This window comes from Borostomias antarcticus (genome assembly GCF_949987555.1).
Source record: "Borostomias antarcticus genome assembly, chromosome: 5".
In the NCBI taxonomy this organism is placed as follows: domain Eukaryota; kingdom Metazoa; phylum Chordata; class Actinopteri; order Stomiiformes; family Stomiidae; genus Borostomias; species Borostomias antarcticus.
The window spans coordinates 21,547,724-21,566,476 of record NC_140238.1 but is presented as its reverse complement, the minus strand read 5'-3'; the positions used below and the strand labels follow the sequence as shown (position 1 = coordinate 21,566,476).

General features: G+C 46.2%; 1 protein-coding gene across 2 annotated transcripts; it reads right to left on the bottom strand.

Moving 5' to 3' along the window:
- Nucleotides 1-758: 758 nt before the first annotated feature.
- dhps (deoxyhypusine synthase) lies at nt 759-17,846 on the bottom strand. Of its 2 annotated transcripts, XM_084439177.1 has the most exons (11): nt 17,090-17,430; nt 16,780-16,972; nt 16,180-16,379; nt 15,301-15,465; nt 10,659-10,780; nt 5,105-5,201; nt 4,929-5,015; nt 4,197-4,302; nt 3,703-3,806; nt 3,315-3,440; nt 759-1,629 (listed from the first exon to the last, which is right to left on the bottom strand). In XM_084439177.1, the coding sequence occupies exons 1-11, from the start codon at nt 17,231-17,233 to the stop codon at nt 1,540-1,542; spliced, it is 1,434 nt and encodes a 477-aa protein (XP_084295303.1). In that variant the 5' UTR covers nt 17,234-17,430; the 3' UTR covers nt 759-1,539. The 2 variants fall into 2 exon arrangements, with proteins under 2 accessions (XP_084295303.1, XP_084295304.1); XM_084439178.1 differs by lacking the exons at nt 16,780-16,972; nt 17,090-17,430 and adding an exon at nt 17,712-17,846.
- Between the last annotated feature and the right edge of the window lie 907 nt (nt 17,847-18,753).

Sequence of the window (18,753 nt, the reverse complement as noted above, 5' to 3'; positions counted from 1 at the left end):
CCAGAGATTTTACAGTTATTTTTGTACAATTGAAACTTCAATCAAAGGGATATTATTTTATGCATAATAAAGCACGTTGAAACCTCCGAGAAGCCTATCTGTATTTCTGTCTTTGAGAGATATTTTGCAATATAACAGAATTTTCTATCCATACATATAAACTTTAAATATATAAAAAGTATAAGGCATCTTTGAGTAAACTGCGAGTATCATTTAAGTAGGCTCTCGTGGCTGGGCCGAGTGTCATATTTGTAATCAAAATATGGTCACCCTACCCTAACCTAAATGACCTCTGCGTTTATGGGAACTAGCCTTTATATGCCGGCCGTAGCTGTACTCTAACCACAACTCCGGTGTTAGCGCCAGGCCTCTCGCCACACCTTAGCAGTGTTGTACAGTAGCAGTGGAGGGGTGTGACGTCAGGGTACGCACACTGTCACAGTCTGCTCCCTCTGACACTGGAGAACTATTGCACATAATCTACACTCCCCACCCCCCCCATATTCATCCGGCAGTCATGCTACTGAATGACCCCCCGCCCAGATCTCCCAACTCAGCAGAAGGACTAACTGCACAGACTATGTAGAGAAGAGGACGAGAGTTTCATGTTCAATTGGGTAATAAAATTAGGTGTTAGCACCACCTTGTGGATCTTTTTAAGTACTACAGCATTTGGCCAACATCCACACACACACACACCCCACACCCACACACAGGAATCATTCCAGTATCTTTTATTGTATTTACCGGTACAGCCATATCATTTGTCATCCATATTTGTCAGCCCAGTGCAGGTGAGGATAGGGTGAAGCAGAGGCCATGAGGTCGTTACACTGATCCACAGGGGACCGCACATGGTTACTGTACGTGGTTACCGCACATGCACGCACCCTCAAAATGAGTTTATCTCGCCAACTTAAAAAACTAAATATATAAACTGAAACCTATCTGGAGTCATGATCTATACCTCACTCCAATGATTAAATACTGTATCTCTCTCGCATGCGCGCACACACACTCAAACTCACACACGCACTTTAGTTACCCTCACTCACACACTTAGACACACACATCTTAGTTATACTCACTAACTTTCTTTTCACTCACTCTCTCACTCCTTGCTAAAACAGATTACATTCTACTGTACTGTCTTTGGTGCACCATGCTATTTCCCGACAGAGTTCATCCATACGGTACATAGAAATGAGACCTACGCAGCTCAGCCAAACCTAACAGAGACGCTAGGGTGGGATCTCCAGGTAGACTGACCGTAGTCTCAAACCACGCGTCTCTTCCACCCTACCCCTGGTAAGAGGGGAGGGGTCAAAGAGCGGATTCAGGTCACACCCCCTTCACGCCCTTCCCAGCCATCCCTCTGTCAAAACGCAACAAAAACTAAAAAAGAGTGAATTCTCCCTCTTAGAAACAAACGGCCTGTCTATGAACGTCCAATTCAAACAACACAGGAGAAGAACAGAGAAGACGACCGAAGAACCGCGTCGAGACGGAACCGAAGCAGAGGGTTCCTCATGTTCCCGGTTAGTCCTTCTCGACGATCAGCCGGTCGGCGTGGAGGGCGAACGTCTCGGCCACCAGCAGGGGGAACACGATGGAGGCGTCGGCGTACACCTGGATAGGGGGGGAGCAAAACAAGTGCACTTGCTTCACGGTACGACACTCCATGAAACATAGACACCACATTCAACAGACAGGAGCAGCAAGAGCCAGGGGGAAAATGCCTCCGGGCGGGAATAAGGACGGACGGTTATACAAGGAGCAGTAAGAGTAGCTGACAGGGTTCAGTCCTCATCAGCTAGTCAGAGCAGGGTTCAGTCCTCATCAGCTAGTCAGAGCAGGGTTCAGTCCTCATCAGCTAGTCAGAGCAGGGTTCAGTCCTCATCAGCTAGTCAGAGCAGGGTTCAGGACGGGTTGCGGTAAGCCTCTCTGTGACTATCTTCAATCTCACTAGAATTCCAGGAAATCAATCTCTCTCTCTCTCTCTCTCTCTCTCGTGCGTGTCTGTCTGTCTGCGTCCCGATTCGCTCGACAACCGGGCGCCGTATGAAGTCGATGCGCGGAAGGTGTGTCGCTCTCAAGTCAGGACCCACGGACGTGCGCTGCCGTGCGCATAGTGGAAAATGGCAATTTGTCAATGATGCCTCTTGCTAATCAAAAAATTTAATATTTTTTTTAAAGCAAAGTGAACGCGATGTCTGTCCCATATCCTTCCATTATTGGCTTAGATAGTTCTGTGGGAGGGGCCCCGAAATATTGTGCTATGCCACTGAGTGTCGCATGTTGAGTTGTTTGGATCAGCGCTTCGAGAAATCGGTTCCCAACAGCACGGACACGTGTTAACTGTGTCGCCATGTGTATCCATGTGTATCCTTCACATAACATAGTCTACCAACATAGGGATCCTGCAGGTTTCAACAAGTTAAATCTAAGACTTTTTAAAGACCTTTTTAAAGCGGCAATAATCGATTCCCTACTGCTAGTTGGCAGTAAGAGACTTGTTTCCAAACAAATGGCCTAAAACGTATAACATGTACATTTAAGGCACGGGGACGTAGCAAAGTTACGGGACATAATTTGACAACAAAGGCAGAAAAGATGTAATAACAAGACGTGGCAACTGGTAGGGTTGAGACACTGAAGTGAAACCTATCAGGTTTACAAAATGTGAAAAATCTATTATTGCAGTTTTAAGAAGTATTTAAGACCTATTTCATGGCCGTACTAGCAAAAAGTATTAAGGAAAATTACTGTGAAAGAAGAAAGAAGTCCGACAAAACACATGAGAAGTAACTTCCTAAATCCAATACATTTTTAAGACCTTTTTTTTTTATAGACTTTTCAGGGCCTAAAATTATTAAATTCACTTTTTTTAGAGGCCCAGGGTTGGTAGATACAGGCCACAGGGTTGGTAGATAGAGGCCCGGGGTTGGTAGATAGAGGCCAGAGGGTTGGTAGATACAGGCCAGAGGTTTGGTAGATACAGGCCAGAGGTTTGGTAGATACAGGCCAGAGGTTTGGTAGATACAGGCCAGAGGTTTGGTAGATACAGGCCAGAGGGTTGGTAGATACAGGCCATAGGTTTGGTAGATACAGGCCAGAGGGTTGGTAGATACAGGCCAGAGGGTTGGTAGATACAGGCCAGAGGGTTGGTAGATACAGGCCAGAGGGTTGGTAGATACAGGCCAGAGGGTTGGTAGATACAGGCCAGAGGTTTGGTAGATACAGGCCAGAGGTTTGGTAGATACAGGCCAGAGGTTTGGTAGATACAGGCCAGAGGTTTGGTAGCGGTACTGTACCTTGACGGGATGGGCGTCCATGCGGATCTTCCCCCAGGACACGGCCTCATCTGGCCGGGCCCCCGAGTCAGAGCCGTCAAACTCCTGACCCGTGTTGACAAACACGGCGTAGTCCGCTCCGTTCCTCTGAGAGAGGGAGAAGGGGAGGAACAGGGGGGCAGAGAGAGTGATGAAACATGATTTGGCAATTCTCTAAACATCAGAGCGCATGACACGCGATCCACGTCAAACACTGTTTTTTACAAAAACAAGCATAACCACTTTGGAAGCCATGCTGAAACAGCGACAATGAAACAAAATAGACATGACAAATATGGTGGGAAAACACAAGACAAGTACACCTGCGCTAATGAACTGTTGAGTATTTAGGGGCTAAGCAGCGGTTTACCATCAGATTAGCGTTGGCAATGTGGTGTTTGATCAGCCCTCCGCCCAGAATGATCATCCCGGTGCGCTTGGCAAACACCGCCTTGCTGTTCAACCTGCGGATATCTGAGACACAACAGAATGGTTTGGCTTGGCTCTAACAAGCAGCCTGCGTGATCGCTGGTGCACAAACTTTAGGGCCAACGCACAACGCACACCTCACTCTGTCAACAGAAACACAAAGCAGCTATTGTTGGGACGTTGAAATGTGGGGAAGCACTACCTTGTGGTAGCGCTTTAATTAAGTGGTCAAGTACACACAGGTTCACTGCATAAATCCTGCAGGAACCCTAAACAAGACAGCCCTGCTTGCCACATTTTCTCTCACCGTGTCTGACTATCTCTGTCTCTGTCTCTGTGTGTGTGTGTGTGTGTGTGTGTGTGTGTGTGTGTGTGTGTGTGTGTGTGTGTGTCTCCGTGTGTGTGTGTCTCTCTCCATGTCTCTGTCTCTCTCACCCTCCACTATGTCCAGCACCAGGCCCGGGTTCTTGTAGGAGTGGAAGTAGATCATGTCCCCCAGGGACCCGTCCGTCAGGGCTGGGCTGAACACGGGGATGTCGTTCTGAACAGACGCAAGGTCAACCGCACCATCAGTAACAGAACCAGAACAGGGACTCACTGACAGACGCTTTGATCAGAGTGCAGCTCGTCCCCTAGGTCTCTGCTGCTGCAAATGGGAACAGGTTAAATAAAGGTGAAATCAGAAAGGTGCGGGGAGTTGCTCTGTGATGTGGGGGGCAGGTAGCCTAGCAGGTCAGAGCGTCTTACAGAGTAGATTAAAAATCTGTCAATGTGGCCTTGATCTGACAGCCCTAATTGCTGGTCCAGGACACGCTCACCTTGTAGGCCCAGTAGTAGACAGTCTCACCTTGTAGGCCCAGTAGTAGACAGTCTCACCTTATAGACCCAGTAGTAGACAGTCTCACCTTATAGACCCAGTAGTAGTACAGTCTCACCTTGTAGGCCCAGTAGTAGACAGTCTCACCTTATAGACCCAGTAGTAGACAGTCTCACCTTGTAGGCCCAGTAGTAGACAGTCTCACCTTGTAGGCCCAGTAGTAGACAGTCTCATCTTGTAGGCCCAGTAGTAGACAGTCTCACCTTGTAGGCCCAGTAGTAGACAGTCTCACCTTGTAGGCCCAGTAGTAGACAGTCTCATCTTGTAGGCCCAGTAGTAGACAGTCTCACCTTGTAGGCCCAGTAGTAGACAGAGTCGGGGTTGTTGATCTCCTTCCCCAGCCGCTGGATCATCTTTGAGGGTGTCCAGCATGTCCCCTGTGGGTGGAGCGGAAAGGTCAAAGGTTAAACCTGCCGTGGCGCAGAAAGACAGATGAAAAAGATGTTGGGAAGTCGGTGGAGCCCACCTCAGTCCTCTGCTCCTCCACCATCTGGTCCAGGATGGGCATCAGCCAGTCCTCAAACTTGCAGTAGTTATCATTGGGCACCAAGAGGTTCCCTATCCTGCAGAGAGAGAGAGAGAGAGAGAGAGAGAGAGAGAGAGAGAAGGGGGAGAAAAGGGGGGTGGGGGGGTTGGGAGAGAGATCAGTGGTGAAACACGTGGCAATTCTCTTAACATGTGAAGGGAACACCACACATTCCACTTGAAACACAGAGTTCCCTCCAACACATTGTTTCATGCCTTAACACTGACAGAACCAAAGCAGTAGCAGAGCTGAACCAGCAGTCCCAAAGGGGGTTCAAGCCCTGGTCCCTGGTGGGAAGCTGAACCAGCAGTCCCAAAGGGGGTTCCAGCCCTGGTCCCTGGTGGGAAGCTGAACCAGCAGTCCCAAAGGGGATTCCAGCCCTGGTCCCTGGTGGGAAGCTGAACCAGCAGTCCCAAAGGGGGTTCCAGCCCTGGTCCCTGGTGGGAAGCTGAACCAGCAGTCCCAAAGGGGGTTCCAGCCCTGGTCCCTGGTGGGAAGCTGAACCAGCAGTCCCAAAGGGGATTCCAGCCCTGGTCCCTGGTGGGAAGCTGAACCAGCAGTCCCAAAGGGGATTCCAGCCCTGGTCCCTGGTGGGAAGCTGAACCAGCAGTCCCAAAGGGGATTCCAGCCCTGGTCCCTGGTGGGAAGCTGAACCAGCAGTCCCAAAGGGGGTTCCAGCCCTGGTCCCTGGTGGGAAGCTGAACCAGCAGTCCCAAAGGGGGTTCCAGCCCTGGTCCCTGGTGGGAAGCTGAACCAGCAGTCCCAAAGGGGGTTCAAGCCCTGGTCTCTGGTGGGAAGCTGCATCAATCTACCAGTGCACTAGACCGCTACGCCACGGCGGACCCCGCCTCAAAGATCTCTAAAAACCTAAAAGCGAATCCTGTTCTTTAGTGTCCCACTAGGCCAGTGCTTCCAAAGACGTTCTTTTGAAAAATATTTTGTGTGTGTTGGGGGGAGGGAGCATGTATTCCAAGATTCACACTCATCAAGAGGGGACCCCCCCTCTTCAAGCCCCCCCCACCCCCAACAGAATTTTAAGCCAGGACTTTTTTTTGTGCGTGGCTGTAAGACAGCGCACCTAGGATAGCGTTTGTCTGGTTATCACTCCCTCCCTCCCTCGAATGTTGACCTGCATTTCTCTGTTGGCACCACAAGATACGATACGATACGATAGCCTTTATTGATCCCCAAAGGGGAAATGTGATTTCTTTCAGCAGCATACAGACATCATACATAGCCACACAGAGAGTATGGGAGTAGATAGGCAAGGATAACACAGTATGTGCAGTACTAAAACACAGGCAACCGTCCATCTCTATAAGCCCCAAAATAAAATACAATCTACAGTCACAATGCATCAAATACATAATAAATACAATAATAGGCCATAAATATAAACATATACTCAAGTTCTATTTTTTTTTATTTTTTAAATACACACTACGATCCATAGGTCCCTCAATATAGATCAATAAATATAAACATAACTATACATACCTCAATATGAGCATGTACCAAAGTGCAAAGTGCAAGTTAATTGTTGCACTTGTTAAACCATTTAATGTCTGCTGGGACAAAGGAGTTGCCGAACCTGTCAGTAACCGGGTTTCCATCCACCTCTTAAAATTCGCATTTTCCCAAATTGCGAAAAAAAAACTTGAATGGAAACGTCAGAAATTCGAAAAAAGGCCGAAATATCGCAAAAAAGTTTTTACGCTCGGATGAGGTGGAAAAGTCAGCGTATCGATAGTAGGAAAATTCGACTTTTTGCAATGGAAACAGATTTTGCGAATAAATGATGACGTTCCAGCTATTTCCGACAGTAGCCTGGTCATTGCATTTACTCTTTCTCGTCTCTGCATCAAGACGATGATGTAAGCTGACAAAACAGAGTTCTCCCAAGAGCCATCAAGTTTACAAAGAATCTGTCCATCTCGTCGTAGTTCAGTACAGACCTGTGAGTTGACCAAAAGTTATTGACATGAGACGCCCTCTTAACACTACAAAGACTTATTGGACGATTGTGGGTTTTCATTTGCACATAACTAGGCTATATTTTAATAAAACATTGAAGTCCGCCAGTCAATGACTTTTCCTAAAAGGGTGTTATGTTGCACCCCCTATTGTTAAATATATTCAAGATCATTCAAATAAAAACAATATTGTGTATGTTTTTAATTTATACCTATATCAGCCGCCAGCTGTTCAATGAACGGCTATAGGGTATGCGCAGTTTCGCGCTATGTACAGCCTATTATATGCACAGTTTTGCGCATTGTAGGCTATTATAAATAAGTATTATTCATTGGGGGAGCTTGGACTCGCTGGGGACTGGTGGAGAGACGCATAGTCTACAGAGCCTCTCCAGACGCGACTTCATCCTCCAGTTGGCTGAAGAGCTGCGCGCTCTGGTGTCCAAACAGCCACCGGCGGCACCCCTCGCAGTGTCCACAAAAGAACACCCCCCAAAAAATACCTGCATGGTGAAGACAAGCTGCAGCAAGAACAGAACTGTCTACTAATGCACGAAGTGCACCAAAGCTGTCTGTGGCAGTTGCACTGCCAAGGTGCAGAGGATATGTGCGAAGTGTATTTGAGCTGCCGCCTCAACCTCAACGTAAGAGCAGAGCGCATCAAGTCGTGTATAGCCTACAACTAGTGGCCCATAGTCAATAAAACGGCTTATTGTTTTATTCATAGCCTATATCAACTAGATAATTAGATAATTATTAATTTCATTAGATAATTATTAAACATCTAAGTTCTATGCTGCATCTGTGATCACAAGACGCATAGGCCTAGCCTACCGTAAAAAGCGATCCGTTCTCATATATTAACTTGGATAATTATTAATTAGATAATTATTATGTATCTACGTTCTATGCTGCATCTGTAGGCCTAAGTAGGCTAGGCTTCTGTTTTATTTGGATCCTTGGCCAAAATGCTGTTCTTGTAGGCTAGCCGTTTCATCGTTCATCATCGTTCAAGTGTAGGCTATACTGTTATATTGTTAAATTGTGAAAATAACATGTTGTTGTGTTATTTTATTGCCATATAGTCATTGTGTTAGTAGTATTAAAGGACAAAATTAAGCCCTGAGTTGTACAGTACAATCCTAAGACCGTATATATATACAAAAAACTATGCGTTCTTAGGCATTCAACGGCTACTGGCCGATATATATAGTGAGACGCGGCGATTCTAGTGTTAATGATGTTATTTAATTGCGCCCTCTTCTTCTACAGGTGTTTTTTGCATTTTTATTTTCATTTTCACGAGAAGCGCCACCATATTGGGAGTCAGCAGCTCGACCTGCTGACTCCCAATATTCGCAAAACATAACTGAATGGAAACGTGCGTACATTCGCATTTTCTTTTGCGGATTTTCACAAAATTCGCTTAAAATTTGCGATACATTTGGATGGAAACCCAGCTAGTCTTAATTTTAGGCAGGATCATCCTGTGGCTGAAGCAGCTCCTCCTCTGGCTCAGCTCTTCAAAGAGGGGGTGAGAGGGGTTCTCCATGATGGACAGCAGCTTGTCCCCCATCTTCCTCATTCCCCCCTCCTCCAGGCTGTCCAGTTTTCCCCCCCACCAGCTTGTTAGCTTGTTTAGTCTGTCTATATCACCCTTCTTGGCGCTGCTCCCCCAGCAGGCCACAGCGAAGAACAGTGCGCTGGCCACCACCGACTGGTAGAACATCCTCAACAGTCTGTTACACACGTCGAACGACCCGAGCCTCCTTAGAAAGAACAGTCTGCTCTGCCCCTTCAGTAGTCCCAGCACACCAAAATAAAGAAGGACACCAAAATCATGTGAATGAAATTCAAGTCTCACCAATGTGTTACCCTAATTTGTTATTTTCTTTGTTTTCCTACCTGACTGTTGTTCTTACTTTGTAGTTCGTTCCTCTAGAATCAGTCTGTTAAAACTACAAATTGTTCCTGTGTGACACTTCACTTCCCTGTCCTCTTCATCCTGAAACTGTGTCACTTCCTTTTTCACGTTATAAACTATCGCTTTCGTTCCCCAGTCACTCACTCTTGCCTGGATTCACTTCCTGTGCATTGAGTCCGGTTTGCAAATCGTAACATAGAATAAACTTATTGTCTTTGTTTGAAACCAGCTTGACCGACCACTCAGCGTGTTCTTGAAATCTAAACTAAACCAAGTAAGATTTTCTTTCATAATCAACCCACCGATCTCCACTGCACAAGTAGGGTAGCGGTGAAAGCAATGGACTCCCACACAGGAGATCGGGGTTCAAGGCCCCAGTGGGGATGACTTTATGGGACTATACCCGAAACCTCCACATGTTCATCCTTTCACTACAATATTTTATCCCTTACCTTTGTCCAGAAACAGAAGTTGAACTAATTGCAGCAAAATAGCTAACGTTACAGGAATCATCAGTGTAACTGCTTTAGCCACTGACCGCTACCTTTAATGTTATGGAAGCTGCTGCTAGTTGTTGTGAGCTCATGAGCTAACTGGCTATCCCACTCTTATTGTGCTGGATTAGCATGGAAGCATTGAAACTGATGTGTCCAGGCGACAAGACTTATCTTAATCTATCAGACATTATTTCATGTCATTTCAATTCACAATTGAAAACGCTATTTCAGTGGCATGACTAGCTTCCGTCCTACCAGTCCTGAACAGAAACAAGCCAGCCACGCACATAAGCCAGGCTTGACCTGGCCTGGTTTAAATAATGTAACCACGGTCTTAAAACCACCTCATATTTCAATATAACCTTGGGTCAAATACGTTGGTCAAATATTTGAACATACTGAAGTGGCACCTATCCTACCAACACACAAAAGCTGAAAACAAATATTGTTTGCATGGCTCTATTGAAAGTGGAATGCATGTGCACTCATATCCCATGTTTAGAGAATTGCCTCAGGAAATCCACATCCCACTTCAATGTACTTTTTTTTGTGTGTGTGTGCACTTTACGTAATGTAATGGCAGGTACAAAAGTGTGTATATAAAAGACTTGTACACGAATTAACTATTTACTCTGTGAATTAGTTGAGTGTAGATTACAGTAGTATTGTCATGCTAGCAGGAAGGAGTTTGTTTTGTCTGTATGCATTTTTCACAGGACAGTAAAGCTGTATAGGAAATGCTTGAAAATTGGAAAGTGCATGAAGGACGTATGGAAAGTGAATTTTATTTACTAATGTAATTCATGCCACCGCTGTAACAAGTCAGTTTGGGGAATTTCTTCCCTCCTAGATATTCCACGATCAACTGTGAGGTTGCTGTGGAAGAACTTGACTGGCCCACACAGAGGTGGAGGGGGAGGTGCAGTCAGTGTGCAGCTGAACTGAGACACTATCCAGATGTTCCTAGTGTTTACATCTAACCAGGGAAGTCAGAGTGAGATGAACACCTCTCTCTCAAGCGAGCCCTGGCCCAGAGAGAGCATGGCGTGACCATGCTGGACCATCCAGAGGTGGCGGCACCGGGGGGCGGAGCTTGTTACCTGTTGATGCCTCTCTGGCGCAGCTCCTTGCCTGATAGGCTGAACTCTCCCAGGAAGGTGGGCGCCAAACACTTAATGAGGTCCTCCTCCACACCCCCAGCCGTGGTCACGATCACGTCCACCTGGAGGAGAACAAGAGAGGGATCATCACAAGATCCTCCATTACATCACAGTGGACGAGATCTCCTGGAACATTAACTCGTACATACATGCATGGATGCACCGATATGAAAATGTTGGCCGATACCAATAACAGATTAACATTGCTGTTATGGCCGATAACCGATATTCACTGATGTCGATATGTTCTTTATAAAAACGTTCTACGATAATCAAATGTTATTCATACTGAAAAACACATGGAAACACTATTTCCAAAATATTTGGAAAAGCCAATCAATCATAGATTTACTGCATTGTTTCCTCTTGAAAACAACACACACAACAGTAGCTAGACAGACAAAATTATTGGCTGTTCACATCGGCCCTGTTTTGCACATCAGACCGATATCGATATATAAAAAAATGACTAACTTAGGCCAATACCATTATGATTGCCGATAAATCGTGCATCCCTGATACATGTCATACATTTGAAATTGAAAGTTTATGTTTTTGAATGATTTTTCACAGTGCCCACCCACATCCATTGTATGACCAAAACGGTGGTAGAGCAAATATCAGACTTTCTCAAAAGTGCTAGTTTTGTCAACGTTTTGATCTGAACCATTGAAATGATCATAAGTAACCTTAAAACAGGGCTAAACATGCATTTTCCCTTTACTACTCCTTTAACAGCAAATAAAGTTGATCTATCTAAAGCTCAGTTGGATGAAACAACTCTAGCGAGTGCCATTTGAAAGAGATTCTGGGAGAGTTAAAGACCTGTCAATCAGCCATTACAGACAATAACACAGAACATGAGTTACACACTAATATACAGAAATAAAGTCGTGTTCATTCCTCTGGGGAGTAAAGGGGTAGAGGGGCACTAGCCCAGTGTCCATGCCTCTGTCCATCCCGTCTGGACTCCCCCCTTCACCATGCCTCTGTCCATCCCGTCTGGACTCCCCCCTTCACACCCTTCTTCTTGGGACCGCGGTGGATGGCACAGTGCCTGACGGAGACCAGGTGGCAGCGATCTGGACACTGGGCAAGCGGAGCATTGATTGTGTCTCTTCACACTCTCCACCCCTGGAGTGACCTCCTGCCTCTTCATAGGAGACCTGAACCTCCCCGTGTCCAGCCTGCTCTGAGATCTGGCAGCAAACACCACCCTCTGCTTGTCACAGTCCAGCAGGTTCTGCCACAGAGCGAAGCAGAGAGAGAACATAACAGCACATGAGAAAACTAAAACATGTGCACGTGTGAACATGTATGACAGAGCACAGAGAGAAGGTAGCAAGATAATACATGTTCCTCCTGACCTGCTGGTTGGTTAGGGCCAGGGAGGTCTGGCTCCTCCTGACCTGCTGGTTGGTTGGGGCCAGGGAGGTCTGGTTCCTCCTGACCTGCTGGTTGGTTGGGGCCAGGGAGGTCTGGTTCCTCCTCACCTGCTGGTTGGTTGGGGCCAGGGAGGTCTGGCTCCTCCTGACCTGCTGGTTGGTTAGGGCCAGGGAGGTCTGGTTCCTCCTGACCTGCTGGTTGGTTGGGGCCAGGGAGGTCTGGTTCCTCCTGACCTGCTGGTTGGTTGGGGCCAGGGAGGTCTGGTTCCTCCTGACCTGCTGGTTGGTTGGGGCCAGGGAGGTCTGGTTCCTCCTGACCTGCTGGTTGGTTGGGGCCAGGGAGGTCTGGCTCCTCCTGACCTGCTGGTTGGTTAGGGCCAGGGAGGTCTGGTTCCTCCTGACCTGCTGGTTGGTTGGGGCCAGGGAGGTCTGGTTCCTCCTGACCTGCTGGTTGGTTGGGGCCAGGGAGGTCTGGTTCCTCCTGACCTGCTGGTTGGTTGGGGCCAGGGAGGTCTGGTTCCTCCTGACCTGCTGGTTGGTTGGGGCCAGGGAGGTCTGGTTCCTCCTGACCTGCTGGTTGGTTAGGGCCAGGGAGGTCTGGTTCCTCCTGACCTGCTGGTTGGTTGGGGCCAGGGAGGTCTGGTTCCTCCTGACCTGCTGGTTGGTTGGGGCCAGGGAGGTCTGGTTCCTCCTGACCTGCTGGTTGGTTGGGGCCAGGGAGGTCTGGTTCCTCCTGACCTGCTGGTTGGTTGGGGCCAGGGAGGTCTGGTTCCTCCTGACCTGCTGGTTGGTTAGGGCATGTTCTTTGTCTCCTCTGAGTCAGGGTTCCACCCTCCAGCCTGTCCTTTGTCTCCTCTGAATCGGGGTTCAATCCTCCAGCCTGTCCTCTGTCTCCTCTGAGTCGGGGTTCAATCCTCCAGCCTGTCCTCTGTCTCCTCTGAGTCAGGGTTCACCTTCTTCAGGGGCCTTACAGTCTGACTCAGTAGGTAGTCAACACCAAGACACGGGCACGCACACGCACACGCACACACACACAGCCCTGTTAGTTGTATTCAAAGGTCATTCATTACCTGTTATTGCATTCATTAAGTTTGATTTTAATATCAAAGTTATATCTGCACCATCTTATTAGTGAGCGATTTGCTTTGGCAATGGGAATGATACAACTAAAGCCACAAACTAAAAGTAGGACTGTATGTAGGCAGATATCAAATAAACATACCAGTGTATTTGGCAGGTGACCGAAGGTTGGCACAAATGCCCAGCCAAACCTTAAGGCTGTTGGTGTTGACACAGTGGACCTTGTAGCTCTAGGTTTAGTGCTCATCTAAAGATAACATGGAAATAATAAGAATAAAAATACAAGTATGTATCACAGCATAAACATGGTATAAGCAAACTACACTGATTTGCTTTGCATTTTTTGCATTCAGATACAGTAATGACATGGATATATCTACAACCATTAACAGCTGTCATTCTTATCTAGGCTTCAGGTGGGGTCAAATATTGCGTTCTATTGTCCATCCTAATAAAAGGCATACTTAACACCATCCGAGAAGTTCACAATTACGCATGGAGCGTGCCTAGGAGACAGTTATCCATGTGGCTTACTAACATTACACCATACATATTACACACTGGCTAAACGTTGGCTTATAACCTACCAATTTACATCATTTGAATTTAGTAATTTATAAGCTTTATAGGGTACCGTACTGTATATTGGCGTGGCAAACTATTCTGATTGCTACCGTGCTGTAGTTGACCCGACAGCAAAATGATGAAATGACTGTCATGAGCCAAGTAGTGCTAACATTAGTTAGATCTTGTCAACAGCGCTTCTTAAATTAGTCTAGGTAAGCGGTCTAATGACGTCAGCACCAAGCTATGACTGATGTTGGTTGTCGGTGATATGATAAAATGACTGTCATTATTAGATCAGTAGCCTAAGCAAACCGACTTCGCTCTTGTCGACACAGCTTCTTATGGTACAGCTGTTGGTTGTCAGTTGAAGGGTTAAAAAATTATGAAATGACCTTGTGCAACAGATGGAAATAGAATGTATGTAACTATTTAAGAAGGAAATAAAAACACTGAATGATTACTTACTTTGATCTGCTTTAGCCCACTGCTGTGCCGGGAGACGAAAAAGTTGCCGAGCGAAGGGAGTTTGAGCGTTGTTGTAAGGTAAACTTGATAGAAGATGTAAAAAAAAAAGTGAAGGGAATTGGTCCAAGAAATGGCCAAGTTGTTTTCAATTCGTGTATCCGCCCCGTGATTCAGGTAGCATATGATTTATATGTAGTACCACAGGATCCAGTCTAAGAAAATGTAACTTTTCATAATACAGTGTTTATCTGATTTGTTTCTCATGAATCCGATATGATTTTGTTTTACATGCATAGAAACATAAGATAATATTGGTTGCTTAAACAGCAAATCATTCAAATTGATATCCAAAATGATATCTTAGCTGATTTAACTCCTCCTCATTGTAGGACGCCAACCCAGGTCTACAGATCACTAGAGCAATGCCTTGACCACTCGGCCACCGGGCAGTACGGTAAACTTGGCAGAAGAAGTAAGGATGAAGAGAGATGGTCCAAGTATGGCTAAATTTTGTTTTCTTTTAATTCGTGTATCCGCCTAATGATTCTGATCCACTCCAAAATGTAATGGGTTCTAAGTTGGCCCATGCTACCTCCCTCCACAGAATTTCATGAAAATCGCTCTGGTAGTTTTTGTGTAATCCTGCTAAATAACGAACGAACGAACACACCCGACTGAATCTGTGCTTGCGGTCAGAGCGGAGGCAATTATATCGATTGATTTGTATTGACAACAACGCCAGAGATGTTTAGATTCATCCGCGTCCCATATCCGTTTTGATCAACAAACACTTCTACCTACAATAACACTATCAATGAAATACCAGCTGCAAAGCAATCCTGGACTTTAAGAATTTATAGTGTTTTTGAGGGATTTTCTCAATGTACCTTTTAATCCATCATCCAGCAATGACAGGTAATATCGAGAGTACAACGTTTGTCGAAACTTTGATATAAGCAGTTGTATATGATCGTAAATAGCTTTATAACATGACTTCTAATGCTAAATACCAGACCTATCCTTTAAGAAGCAGAGCGTTACATTTTGGCCTGGAGAAGGGGTCATTATTAAGAAGCGGAGCATACCATTTTGTGCTGGGCCAGGTAGCGGATGGATTCCCTCACTCCAGAGCTGATGAGGTTGGAGGTGTAGCCCAGGAAGATTGTACAACCCGTGCGAGAGGGGGGGGGCTCTGATGACACGTCCTCACTTCCTTCCTCTTCCTCCACCGGCTCCAGCCGCTTCTCAATCTGAGGTTTACAAGAGTGGATGACCAGGCAGGACCATGTTAGAACCTAAATCTGAGGTTTACAAGAGTGGATGGCCAGGCAGAACCATGTAAGGACCTAAAGCTGAGGTTTACAAGAGTGGATGCCCAGGGAGAACCAAGATTCATTAGTCACATGTAATGTATGTGTACCATGTTAGAAGTGTGACATCATGGGGTGTGTTTGAGACATTGCTGCAGCTGCTGTGAAGTGTGGTAAACACAGTTGTTGTTTGCTGCTGTACTATGCATTAAAATAATCATTTAAACATATAAATTAGTGCGGATTTTCCTATTTTTGAGCCGCTGTGCAGCACACAACAAACTAATATATGGATGTAGCTGATCTTTGGGGCAGCTGTATAATTCAGGAGGTAGAGCGGGTTGCCGCAGGATCGGCGGTTTGAATCCCGGCTCGTCCTGTCCACATGTCGAAATGTCCTTGGGCAAAGACACTGAACCCCAAATTGCTCCCAATGAGCAGGCTAGCACCTTGCATTGCAACTGCCGCCATTGGTGTGTGAATGTGTGAATGAGAGGCCTTCATTGTAAAGCGCTTTGGATAAAAGTGCTATGTAAGTGCAAGTGTTGTTTTCAACAACAACATCCCAATTATAGCCATATCTGCAGTACAGTCGCAGAGTACAATTCAATGAAAGGACTTTAAAGTGGCCAACCGGCTTTGTCCTCCACCCACCATCTTGTTGATCTCTAGGACAGCCTGCCCCACGCTGCTGGCCTGGAAGCCCGTGGTGATGAAGGAGGCCAGCAGAGCGCGGTGGTCCACCCCCTGGTTGAAGTCGTAGCCCCGGATCTTTAGCATGTCGTCCGGCAGGGCGGAACTCGGCTTCAGCACTGCCTCCATGGCCACGGAGGGGGCGTGGTCTGCCATGTCCTCTGTCAAAAACAACAAGGAAGTCAGAATCAAAACACAGCACATTCAGTCACAAGACACAGAGGAAAAAGGTTGAGGTTCTCTTGATTGGTGTCTGAAAGTAGTTTTCAGTGGTTTTTCACGCAGAATCACAATGCACTTATTTCACATATCACAAAATGCTACTCTTAGAATCATGTCATAAATGGCTAAGATAACATGCTTAGGTTTCTCTCGGAGGCCAGTTCCAACTTCCACCGAGGGAAGAATCCAATCCGGCTCGTCGATGTGCAGTAGCCTGGCTTGACTAAACATTTCTCAATGCAAAGGAGACCTCTCTACGGTGAATGCCAACTCAAGATCCAAAAGACTGCCCTCCATCCCAATAGAATGGGGCGTGAACGGAGCCAGATGTGGCCTTACGAGTCGGCACTGTGAGGTTTGGATCCAGACTCTGACAGAACCTCCTGAATGACGGACTCTCCAAGAGACTCAGGGGCACCATATTCTCAGCTATGGCGTTGGCCAAGAGACTGGGGCTTTGGAGCAGGCGAGCCTGGGGGAGGCTGGGTTTCTTCACCTTAGGCATAGACTCAAAGAGGGCAGGGTGTACTCTCTGGAACACAGAAACAAACAACTTGGTCATAACATTTGGTTAGACTCATTCAAGCAATCAAACCAATACTCAAGACTCGTTTTGAAAAGGCAATATATTAGCAAAGGCATGACTTACCTTTATATGCGCGTGCAGGTTGGAGAGAGCCTTCCTTGAACACGCTATTGCCCTGTTGCAGTGCTTGCACACAGCTTTGAAATTCCCCTCAGTGTCTTCAGGCATGGTGTAGTGCTCCACAATCTTGGATCTCCCCGGTGCCATCGTACCTTGCTTTTTACTGTACTCTCTAGAACTAAGTGTACTGGAGAAACCTCAGGCCAACAGAGGAATAGAAACTCGCAGTGTTCCACGTTGATTATCTATCTATATCTAGCTAGCTAGCAAGTTAGCAAACCTGGGTCTTCAATTATAGCCAACAACAGCCAAAACTTGCGTAGCCCGGAACGACTGGTTTACGAGATAGAGAATAGATGTGCCCAAGCCCCCCTTGAACCTCCTAAACTGTTTGTGGCGGAGTAGGGTCCACTTTTGGGTCGTATTACTGGTGGATCTCGTCTGTTTTCGGAGCAAGCTAGCAGAGGGAGACATAGCGGAACCGCCTACTTCTCCCAGAGGGGCAGTCGGAGCGAATTTCATTGGACACGAGCACTGTCAGCATCCGGTGTCTCACTGCTACATTAGCCTCTGACTATTTGAGGTTTTATATACCATATAAACAGCGACAAATAAACCAACATACCAAATGTTGAAGTGCAAGTGGTTGTCGTCTTTAATCAGTGGATGCTGGTTAGAATTTCCATTGTGTGGCCAAAGGAATTAGGATAACTAGAGTGGCTACAAGTGAAAACAGAAGCAACGCATGGGCCGGTGGGCACTGTGCAAAAGGAATGCTTGCTACGGAAAGCGCAAAGGGAAAAAGGCATTTCAGTGAACCCCTTGTCAAACGCCCCAACCGATACATCGGGTGATTCATGCTGTATCGGGTGAACGCCCAGGCATGGAAATGAATGGGCCAGTGTTCTGATATGTGTTAACTATCGATATGTGCGAGCTAGCGGTTCGATCAGTGACCCATCCAATAGTAGGCTAATAGTAGCCTAGCATAAATCCAATCCAACCCATCCAATAGACCCATCCAGTAACCTCAGAGCCGGCCTTAACCATCTGGGGGCCCGTTTCAAAAGCAATTATAAGAAGATTTTTTTTTATTAAATAAAAGACCCATATTCAATGACCATTGACCCATATTCACAACAGTGTGGTTTCTTTTAATTAAGGCATGCATTGTTATTATTCATTTAGTTCAAACAAATTATTTTTTGAACTGTAATTCAGATCACACAAGATGTTTTTGATGTTTGAAATGTGTTTATTCAACTTCGCAAGTCGCCAGGCCATTGGCTGCACGCATTGACAAGTGTATGCGGCCGATCAAAATAAAAATAGATATTCAAAATACTCAAACTAATTATTGAACTAGATCTGTCGGAAAAACGTTTTAACCTTATAGATTAAATTGTGCTCAATTTAGACTGTTTTCTTTGCTTATAGACAAGACTTGTCCGACTATTTCCGAAATTCCAACAATTTACTAGTTCATATTTTTGACACCGTCAGTCATGTTCTTAGTGAGAGGAAAGTGGTGACTATCGAATTATAGTCGGGGGCCCTAGTGAGGGCGGGGCCCGTTTCAGTTGAAACGTGTGAAACATAGCAAAGGCCGTCTAACCTTGAGGGTCGTTGTAATGTACTCAAACACGTGAGTGCGACACTGCACAGAC

What these genes read in the sequence shown, in the direction of transcription:
- dhps (XM_084439177.1), bottom strand. Translation starts at nt 17,233, where the DNA reads ATGGCACCGGGGAGATCCAAGATTGTGGAGCACTACACCATGCCTGAA. An exon ending in ACCTGCACGCGCATATAAAG is followed by an intron (nt 16,973 to 17,089) that starts GTAAGTCATGCC and finishes TCTGTGTTCCAG; the next exon opens with AGAGTACACCCTGCCCTCTT. An exon ending in TCCTAGAGATCAACAAGATG is followed by an intron (nt 15,466 to 16,179) that starts GTGGGTGGAGGA and finishes TGTAAACCTCAG; the next exon opens with ATTGAGAAGCGGCTGGAGCC.